Genomic DNA, 11,408 nt, shown 5'->3' with positions numbered 1-11,408 from the left:
TCCCGGAATCTAGAGAACCCAAACCCGATTGGTCAGACTAAGAGTATTCAGCTTGTCGAGGCACTCCATCACCAGTTTAGATGTTACCTGGTGAGATGTGAGGGCTTTGATAGCCGCTTGGCTGTCAGTCAAGATCGTGATGTTCTGATTCCGGTAGTTTCGCTTGATATTAATGTCCGCGCATCTTTCTATGGTGTATGTTTCAGCCTGGAAAATATACATATGCTTCCCTAGGGGTTCCGAGTATCTTAACCTCGGTCCAACTACCCCTATCCCGATACCCTCGTCGGTCAATGAGCCATCAGTGTACCAGGTAATCGTGTTTTGGTTTATCCGATATGTCTCGGATATGCCTGCCCAGCTCTTCTTATTACTCAGTTCAGTCTTAAACCTCTTTGTAAAGCTGAACCTCGGATGCATGGTATCCCTCGATATTGCAATTTCACGGAACTTATTCGTAAGAATATCTAGCTTCCCACGACCAAGACACCCTGCTGCCCCGATATTGGTACCAGTCATCCGTAGTAAAGCTCTTTTCGCCTGACCCTGTATGTAAATATGAAGAGGGGTAAGATCTAAAAGAACATTAAACATTACATTAAAACGAAAATGCAATACCTAAAATGAAGCTGATTCTAATGAGATTTTAAAAATTTTTATATCTACAAAAACTTTCATTTTAAAGATATTAACCCGCAGTTATAGTCAAAATAAAGTCGACTCCAAAGTTAAAAGCCGCTTTTTTTGACAGATATCCCATTGAAAGTTATGTGAAAAAGCTGCTTTTAACTTTAGGAGTCGACTTTATTTTGACTATAGCTACGGGCCGTTGAGTTTTATCAAATATGGTAAATGCATAACAAAGGGTTAATTTCTTTGTTTAAATTTTTTGACATTACAGTCAGCTATGAGAGAGCTCGACTGAATTGTCACTTCTACCTTGTTGAATATGCCTTGGTTACTATGCCCGACAGCTCCGCACACCTTTGTGAATCCATTGCCATAGCGCCCGCTTACTCTGCTGCTATAATTGCAAATACATCAGAATCCATAATTTTCCTCAAAATATGTAAAATTAACCAATTTTACAATAAACAAGCACATAATGAGTGTTTTTTTAAATTCCNCTATAATTGCAAATACATCAGAATCCATAATTTTCCTCAAAATATGTAAAGTTAACCAATTTTACAATAAACAAGCACATAATGAGTGTTTTTTTAAATTCGTTTCCACTTTGTTTTCCTTCATCAGCTATCTTCAAAAAACAACTGATAGCTGGCAATGCTGCACATGTTTTTTGTTTTTCGTAGCGTAGCTATGAATTACGAATTACGAAAATTCGGGTTCTAGAATAAGGGGGTAAGGTGATAACATCAGAGGCAATTTCGACCAATTTCGGCAGCCTTACTGGCAGTGATGTTCTCTTTACCTTATTTGTAATTTGTTCGTTCCAGTTTTTTTTTCCCTTTACATTATGCTCCTTATAGTAAAAAATTTCACGAGTTTGGAATCGCTTAGATAATCGGCTTATGTAAATGCTGTGTAATATAAGAGCGCGGTTACCCACGAACGTGTACGTAGCGTAACGTAGAAGTACGTAGAAACATATCAAGTGTGCTGTTGCTAGAATGAGAGAGATGCAACGGCCATCCGGTGGTGAGTTTTTGTTAACACGCAGATGCCATAAGATAGATCTTGTCAGCTGACACGTTCTCCGTTTTTACGTCCGTGGGTAAAAAACTTGGTGTTAAGTAATCAATATATGTAACTAATAAACGGAACACAATATATGTATGTATTTCAAAAGAAAGAACTCGTTTGATATTTGCTTTAACCTTCCAGGAAAATCTAGAACTCATTTGGAAATTAAGGTGGGCTAAAGGTTCAGTAAGTCTACATTTAATAACGTACCATAACCTAGTATATTGGCCAACGCAATATATTTTTGTTCAGGAATTTTTTAATGCTGCTCATGTGCGGCAATGGGGCAGTCAACTGAAAAGGAAATACAAAAACAAAATATTTTCGCTTCTGGCTAAGTTGACGTGTTGACTAATCATCGACGATTTCTTACGTAAGTTAAGTCTAGACTAACTGAGCCTTAAATGTTGTTATATTCTTTAAATAAAAAGCTTAAAAAAAATTCACTTACATGTAAACTTGTTTCCGTTACTATTATTTCTACTTAGAATAATGCACCCCATTAAACCTTAAAAACGGCCGGATATTAATTTGTATCAAATGCTTTTTTTATAATTGCTCACTTATTTACTAATGATTTGTTTTATAGTAATTGAAATGAATTGTGTTAAAACGATTCTTAGTATAAATACAATTAAAAAATTTAAACTGAATCAAGGTAGATTTCAACCATCGCCTTGCAAGATATATAGTGGTTTACGCTTTATATTAACACCTATCATTGGTACTTTTCTGCAATTTTGGATAAATTTAATGCGGGGACGCTCCTATACTTTAAAGCAGTGCTTTCTTTAAAATTTTACGCCGTTAAGTTCAAACATATAACTTATTTATATTATTTTTTTTTTGTAAAATAAAAACAATGATTTTTTTTTGTATCCCATTAATATAGGTAATGCAGTTTATTTATATATTATTCACGAAGAAAATGTTACAAATAATAATGGAAAAGTAAGTGATAACAAAGTTTTCTTTATTTTTCTGTTTATTGGTATAAATATTTCATATGTGGCGATGTAAGTGAAGTTGCTGGTTGTCTTGCGCAGAGTACTGATTCATCGAGCGCGCCTATTTATTGACAAGCTATCACGCACATGGCTTCAAGCCAATCGCCTATGCACACGCGTACTTGTATACATGCTCACGGGCAAGAGTTCCAACAAAAAACGAGAAAGCGCCATTCATTATTTAAATTAAGAGCTTCGTATACATTTCTAAATTAAGATAAAAAAATTAAACTAAAACCATCAATATGTTTGTTGCTGTTTTAAAACGTTGATATAAAATAACAATCCATTCCCATTTTTATGCAGTTTCCCCCAAATTGGAATATAATACATAACACATTTGCACGCATAACCTCATACAGAAATGTGTATATATGTATGAACATATGTGTATATACAACAGCATAAAGGTGTAATTCACATTCACATGTGAAATGAATAAACGTAACCCCCGCTTAATTTTTTTCTACTTTTTAAACAGCTTTTACGCTTCCCTGTCGACTAGCTTGCACTGATTACATAACGGAACAAAGCCCAGATGTTTCGACGCCGCACTGTACTTTTTTCGTTTTTGTCAGCTTGACATTTTTCAATGACTCTTTCAATTCATGCGGCAATGGTTCTTCTTGCGCCGGCGGTGGCGGCGTTGTAGTGGGTTGTTGTCGCTTCACAATATTCTGTACAATTGTACTTGATGTGGTCGGGGGGAAATAGCGCGGCGCTGACGATGTACTACTATAGCTACCAATTACAGATATCGTACTTACATTGGACTCCTCATTGGCAGCTATATTTTTCGTATTGCTGCTGCTTGACACCGGAATAACGGTGGTGGTCCGCGCGCCCATAGTGCCGCCGCCACATAAAACCGGTATCGTGGATACAACACTTATGGCCGATACATTGCTATACGACGCTGTATTTTCGCCCCCGATAGAGCCGTCACTATTGTCGCCTGTATGCGCATCAGAAATGGTTGATGCTTTGCTTGGACTACCACCCATTGAATGGCTGGAGGCTATTGCAGTTGAGGCGCTACCACTATTACTATTATTATTGTTATTACTAGTACTACTACTATTTGCTGATATACTACTCTTAGCAATATTTATTTTAATTTTATTAACTAAGCTAGCCAATGGTATCGCAGGTGATGGACCAACAGTGGACAAATTATGCTCGTCTTCGGTGCCGTTATTGCCGTCAATGGAGGCATTCAAATCAGTTGGCGCTGCAGCTACATTTGTTGCTGAACCCTCGGCGAATTCCGTGGCATCACTTTGCACAAGCGATTGTGAGGAAGGTGGCCGTTCGGTAGTGGGCGACATGCCCGACGTGGATGAGGTAATCGTTTGGGTTTGTGTTTCTTCTGTAATACATAAAAAAAAAGCTTCAGAATGATGAATGTAAAACGAATTTTTTCCTTATACTCACCACTGCTCTGTATAGAAATTTCCTCATCAGGCGGTATCAACACAGTGCCTACATCCTCAAAACCGTCATCTTCATCTTCATCATCATCATCCTTAGGCTCTTCCTTTATTTTTACATTCATAAATGACAATTGTGAGGTTTCATCAGCATCTGGCTGCTCTTTTTCCACGTACGTATCCAAGTCTGTGAATGGAATATTCGGCTCCTGTATTTCCACATCCGATCCAGCGGCTTCAGCGTCAGCCCCTGCATCAGCTGCTTCTGCATTGTCCTCGTCATCAATGTCAATGGGCTCATTAACTGCGTTTTGTGGTGGTACACTCTCCGGTACGTACTCATCATCATCGTCGATTTCCGTCACCGAGGGTTCTTCATTCGGCAGCACGATAACATCATCGTCATCATCTTCCACCACTGCGATGGAGGTGGAATTCGCATCTTTATCTTCAACTATGAAAAATTAATAATCAATGAAGCATTAGGATAGACAAAAATTGTATGCAGACATTATTGAATACTAATACTTGTTTAACCGAAAACAATCGGGATTTTTTAATTTTTTTCAATAGATTGCGCCTTGCAAAAATAATCTAACGTACACTTAGGCAGTGTAGTATAACTTACCATCGCTCTGGTCGTCACCTTCTATTTTAATAATTACGTCGTCATCTGTGTTTGTTTCATCTGCTTCTTTGTCATTCGTCTTCTCATCTTTTTCTTCAGCCTTGGCATTGAGAGCAGCCTTACAATTTTTAAAGGCCTTGTTAGTCATACCACTCACAAATCAAAAAAATAACATTACCTTATAGTCTTCGTAGCATAACGGATGATAGATTTTATCCTCAACCCTTGTGGCATTCCGCAAGTGCCACTCCTCAGTTTCCTCGTGGTAGAATTGCTCGAATTTCTCTTGGCACATATCACATGCACGATCGACATCTTCCGGCAAGGCCGGACAACTCAATGGTACTGGCGAATTTAGCCACTTTTGATTTGATGTCTCATCGCAAGCTTCAATGTCATTTTGCTGCGATTCGAAGAAATTCTTCTCACGTTCTTCCAAATCTTCGATCTCTTCATATTGCACCCAATCTGCGAGATCATAATACCATTTACGCGAATGCGCTTTCCGCGATAGATCTCGTTCGCGTCGATTTTGACGGAAATGCCAATCTAAATGCTGACTGTACTTGATGGTCTGCTCGGGGGGAAAACGAACGCCACAGCTGCTGCACTGCATGCCCGAAAATAGTGTGTCCACAATTGCCGTTTGTCGCGTCTTGACTGTTTCCGACTTGGATAGGTCGATTGGCCTAATGGCGACCGGCTGTGGCGCTTCCTCTTCAAGCGCGGCAGCTGATGGCAAAACACCAGCATCCTTGTTACTAGGCGCTACGACGCTACCGGCACCGCCCAATATGCCAGAAGATACTAATTTTTGGAAAAGCTCATCTATATTGATCTGATTTAATGCCGTTGCAGAGAATATTGGTATAGCCGAGTTGCCGCTGCCCGCTGTTCCAACCACTTGCGGTTCAATCACTTCAACCGCTGGCTTTTCATTCTCGGGAGCCTCAACCTCGGCCTCCGGCTTAACCTCTTCTGTATCAATATCTTGTTCAATCTTTGCAGATTCAGTCTTAACATCCAGCTCCGTTTTTACACTTTCAGCAGTTGGTTCAATAACCTCTTGTTTCGGCGCCGCGGTAATTTGTTCAATAGGCTCTGGTTTGGGTGGCTCTGTTTTCACATAAATCATATCTTTAATGACAATTTGGCCAGCTTTCAAGCCTTGCGGTAGCGCGCCGAATCGGATGAAGTAACTCACACCGCCAAGAACGTAACTTTTGGGCAATCCACCATACTCCACTTTAGCAGGTTCGCCATCAAGTAACACAGTCAATAAATTGTCCGCAAATTGTACAGTGTGGTCTTGGTTACCCAATTTAAAGCATTGCGGCTTCGCATCTAGGAACAACGGTATAACGATGTGCGCATCCACAATCATATTGATTTTGCCTACAACCAAGTCGCGCCGCAAAGCACCAATGTTCACTTGTGGGGGCGGACCCTCAGCTTTTAGTATATGTATTCTATTTTGTATGGGTATCGATACCGGCGGTCCACCAAAGTAAATTTCGTACCAGTGCTCGTCAATGTACAACTCACGTGATGGAAATCCGAAACGCAACCGATGCGGCTGGCCATTAATGCTGAAAGTTTTGTAGTCATCATTGAATTGTAGCGCTATTGGCGGTTCATCATCAATGATAATCGAACGCTGACCGGCCTGAAATCCGATTTCACGCGGCTGGTCCAATTCCATGAATACAATCGCGACCTGATCATAGATGCGTATTTCCTTTAACAGACCATCAATAGTGATGGTGCGCACCAAATCGGCTTGTGGATTGTCGATAGAGTTACAGGGCTTCGGTATGTTGGGCGGCAGTGGAATAATCGGCAGCACTGGCGCCAGTGGCGGTGGCGGCACGCTGCTGCGTATCATTGGGCCTGGATTAACAAACGGTGGAACTGGTGCAATACCGGGTGGCAGTTGCATTTGCCAAGGCATTTGCGGATGCATACTGGGCATAGTGGGGGGCGGCGGCGCACCACGGAAACCACCAACAGGATGTGGCCTCATCATGCCGCCCTTCGTCCATGGCTTGGAGTGATTGGGATTACCTGGCCCACCAGCGTTAGCAGCGCCATCCACTTTGTCGCCCCACTTAGAAGGTTTTAACCGTTTCTCTCTTTGCGGCTTCGAACGTGCCGGCGCACTTATGTCGCTGTTGTCATTGCTACGATCATCGTAAAGGGGTGATCTAGTTGAAGTGGCACTTGTGCCCAAATCCGGTGCAGAAGCGGCGGTGTTGTCACTTTTGGAATTTCTAATCAACTTTGGAATGCGTTTCTTCAGCACGGCTTCACGCGCCGCAGCTGCACGCTGCGCTTCGACGGACTCATCGTCGTCAATTTGCTTCGAGTGTGCTGCATTGCCACCAAGTGATTCACGCTTCTTAGCTTCCTTTAATTTGCTCGTTTCATTGATGGACATCACCTTCTGCATGAGATTCTTGTATTGATCTTGATTAATGGACTTAGTTTCGAGTAGTTCTTGTGCCTGTGCAACGATCGTGCGTATTTTTTCATCATTCGCATCCTGTGAGTCATCGTTCAATTCTGTCTCCGAAAGTTTAAGACGTTGAGAGGGGTCTTTGGCCGATTTTTCTGCAATTAATGAGATGCGAAGGCCATAGTTAGTGATTAACTTGAGCTTCCAAAAAAGGCAAAAATGGGCATTTATTTTTTAATTTTGTTATATACATACCGGGGATGTTGCGAATATTTGTATTCGCATTCGTTATGCGAATGATTCGCATCATTTTACACATTCGCATCGCATCAAATGATACGAATGTTTTGCGGATGCGATTATGTACATGGGCAGAGAGTCCACTCCAATATTGTTGAAATGGATCTAAGTCTGTTTAACAAGGGTGCGGACAATAACCGGCTTTTAGCTTCAGGCGCTAAACGGATAAGTCAAGCCAATTGATGGACCTTCAACAAGTTCTGCTAAAAGTCTTACATGCAAACTAGAAATAATTTTAGATTCCTCCAGCGAAAGCGAAAGCTCGGATGTAGAGTCTGGAGACATTAAAAAATGTGAAATTATAGCTCAATTGAAGGCCTATCTTAAAGAAAAACGAGAAAACACTCTCGATTGGTTGAAAAATAAACTAAAATACAACAAATTGTCAGATCTGGCCCGCAAATATTTGAGCGCTCCACCCGCCAGCGTTCCAAGTGAACAATTGTTCAGTGTAGCCGGCCTTATATACGAAGCTCTAATAAGTCGCCTCATGGGAGAAAAGGCAGCAAAATTACACTTTTTTGAAATATAATAAGCCCCTTTTGAACTTTGACTACTACATTAACACACTGTATAGGTTTTAAGTAATAAAGCGATGACTTAAGTTGAGCCTTTTTAATGTTATTCCTAACATTCCCATTCCGAAAATTCGAATTCGCATTCGCGAATGTGAAAGATATGACATTCCAAACATCCCTAATATATACCTTTAGTACAATGCAAAAGCATATGGGTGTTTCCAGCGGAAGGTCCACCACGACAAAAAAAATAAAAGTTTTATATCTAACGTATTTACGGGCCGATTTGTCTGCTTTTTAAAATATATACTGGCTATGTAAGTAGAATCATGTTTGCATAAAATGGTCTTCCTAGGTGGTGCCAAGGTCGAGATATTTCGAAAAACCGTATTTATGGTCTGATTTGGTTCGAATTTGGCGTATGTGGTTGAAACATAATAAATCATAGATTTCTAATAAATTGACCCTGAATTGGCGCTGAAGTCAAAATATAAAGTATATTCTACATAAAATACATGTTTTATTTGCGTTAAAAATTCATTTAAAAGCAATATTAACAAAAATATAACGATGGAAATTTATGTCACGTGACGCCACGTCACGTCACGTTTCACACTTGGGGTTGTAAAAGAGAATTGAAACAATTTGCATTAATTCAAAAAACTCTAAAAACAACTAGAATTGCTCCAAATCATATTAAAATAAGTTTCATGAAAATAGCCATCCACAATTCGCAGTTTTGCGATTTTGTAAGAAAAGAAAAAATCAACTTCCATTTTTTGTCACGTAACGACACTCTCTTTAAATGCTTATATTTCAGGACCAAGCAGTTCGATTGATTTCATTTTTCGGTTAAATATAGAACTAATTATGTGCTATACAATGGCCCAAAAAAGTTAAAGAAAACAAATGGTATTCCTTTTTTGTATCACATTGAAATCGTACGACTGTCACGTGCGCCACCATGGGAATGCCCATATACATGTCCCATTAAATATATAAAAAATACAATGGTAATGAAAAAATTATAGCCGCACCAATTTTAACATATTATTTTTATTGCCATCTAATTTTAGTTATTTTTTATAAAAAATATAGTTCATTCTTTAACAAAACCCGTGTAAATTCAAGTTTCCAACTTTTTGCTATATTCAAAAACTTTCGTGAAAATTTCAAGCTTTTTCAAAAATTCTAAAAAATCAACCATAATTTTTAGCCATTTGAAACTTTTACTTTATTCTACTAGAATTCAATGGGCTACAGAACTACATACTTAGAATCTTTCTATGAAATCTTTACGAAATTTTTTAAATATAAAAATTAAATATTTTAATTCAGTGTCACACGATTGGTACTTTTGTACAGATTTGTACAAGCGGACTGTTGGTACAAAATAAATAAAAAAATAGGGACGACAACTTTTTTGTAGTCACACGATTCGTACAATACAGCGAACTTCTATGAAGAGATAAATATTAAAACGGCAAAACATGCCGAAAAGGCAGAAAAAGGCAATATATCCAAAAAAAGGCAAAAAAGGCAAAATTTAAATTTAAATTTTTAATCAAGGAAGACATGAAACGTGATTTTTTAATTTGTTTACAGATACGACTAAGCAGACAAAATAGGCAAATGCCTTAAAATCCTAACCCTGATGATTAAGATGCGATAATGATAAGAAGGATATACCCACCGGATTTATTTAATTTGCTATATTTTGTTGCTTTCGCCAGTTTGGCGCGTACGTCATCCAGATTTGAAGTCTTCTTTAACGGTGATGATGTTTTTGTTGTTTTTGCAGTCTGCAATTTAAATAAAAAAATATGATTTGAGTAATAAAAAGAATATTTTCATTAAAGGAGTATAGGTTATCTTCTATCCACCTTCAAATTATTCCAACTCTCCGCGTGTTGCTCATCAGTGATAAACGGCGGCGGCGGTGGTGTCGGTGATTTGCTCGCACTACGCGGTGGTTTCTGCTGGAGCTGTGCAGCCAATATCTGTGGCGGTATGCCAGTGCGCAAATCCACATCTTCATCACCGAATAATCTAAAGCGAATTTTCAAGAAACGATTGCGTGAAATTGGTAACCATGAACAAAAAAATTTAAAGACAGTGTTATCCATCTTCGGCCATGCCAAAGGCTTTATACCTCTCATGAATATATGTATTAGAAAATTAAGCTTTACGGCTCTATTCGGTATCAGTGACAAATTCTTGTCACAGTTTTTATTACACAGTTTTTTGTCACAGTTTATATACAGTCAGTCAATAAAGTTTAGGTACAGCGAATTTTTTACAATACGGGCAACTATTTTTTAAATATTTTATTTTTCGCAAATTTTTTATAAAAAATATGGTTAATTCTACAACAAAAACCCCAAAAAGAAAAGTTCCAAACCTTGTGCAAAATTAATGAAAATTCTGCAAAATTTCATTCAAGTATTGAACTTTTTATTTACGCTCTCTAGAAAAAAATTTGAGTTGCAGTTTTTTAGCACATTCAATTTTAGTATAATAAAGTGCAAGTATGAGGAAGCTAGGACTTACCATTGATTTTTGGGAAATTTTTTTGTCGAAGGTGTCGCACATTTTTTCCATATAAAAAAATTATCAAACATTATTTTATATGGAGAAAACGAGCGACACCTTCAACAAAAAAAATTCCTAAAAATCAATGGCAAGTCCTAGCCACCACAAACTCGCACTTTGTTATACTAAAATTGATGGGCTAAAAAACTGCATACCCAACTTCTTTCTAGAGAGCGTAAATAAAAAGTGCAATATTTTTTGCGGAATTTTCTTAAATTTTGCATAAGGTTCGGAACCCTGATTTTTGGGTTTTTTGTTGTAGAATTTACCATATTTTTATAAAAAATTATGGAAAAATAAAATATTTAAAAAATAGTTGCCCGTACTGTAAAAAATTCGCTGTACCTAAACTTTATTGACTTACTGTATATATATATGAAAAAGTTTAAATTTGTCAGTAATACATTTGCCACCGATACATTAATTTACCTATTATTATATTTTTAGCCTACAATTATGAAATTTTAAAGTAATATTTATTGGTCGCCGTTAGAAAAAAGGACCAAAATTCAACGATATTTTGTATAAACTTCAAAAAAGCACTTTATTATACAACTTTTTCTTAAAATTTCAGACCTTTTACTGAAATTTGTTTGAATAAATCGAATAAAAGGTCTGAAATTTTAAGAAAATACAATTGTTTAGTTTAAAATCTCTTGTATGGGAGTTATGTCTAAGTTATAGTTACTCAATCTTGATGATTTTTAACTGACTTCACAAAAAGGAGCGAGGTTATCAATTCATCGGAATATTTTTTTATATATGTAGCCGGAT

General features: G+C 37.9%; 1 protein-coding gene across 3 annotated transcripts in view; it reads right to left on the bottom strand.

Annotated features, from left to right (window-relative positions):
• Positions 1-2,888: 2,888 nt before the first annotated feature.
• The window catches only part of Pcf11 (Pcf11 cleavage and polyadenylation factor subunit), a 33,631-nt gene continuing 25,111 nt past the window's right edge, over positions 2,889-11,408 (bottom strand). For all 3 annotated transcript variants that reach the window (XM_017626843.1, XM_017626845.1, XM_017626846.1), the window contains exons 7-12: positions 9,926-10,091; positions 9,736-9,844; positions 4,948-7,379; positions 4,770-4,887; positions 4,146-4,595; positions 2,889-4,080 (exon numbers count right to left, since the gene is read on the bottom strand). In XM_017626843.1, the coding sequence (XP_017482332.1) occupies positions 3,227-4,080; positions 4,146-4,595; positions 4,770-4,887; positions 4,948-7,379; positions 9,736-9,844; positions 9,926-10,091 (4,129 nt within the window). In that variant the 3' untranslated portion in view covers positions 2,889-3,226. The remainder of the gene's footprint in view (positions 4,081-4,145; positions 4,596-4,769; positions 4,888-4,947; positions 7,380-9,735; positions 9,845-9,925; positions 10,092-11,408) is intronic.

Source organism: Rhagoletis zephyria, unplaced genomic scaffold (assembly GCF_001687245.7).
Source record: "Rhagoletis zephyria isolate East Lansing unplaced genomic scaffold, Rhagoletis_zephyria_1.1 Rzeph_scaffold_04871, whole genome shotgun sequence".
NCBI classification, from domain to species: Eukaryota; Metazoa; Arthropoda; class Insecta; order Diptera; family Tephritidae; genus Rhagoletis; species Rhagoletis zephyria.
The sequence above is the reverse complement of the archived record's forward strand: the minus strand, read 5'-3'. Positions and strand labels throughout refer to the sequence as shown.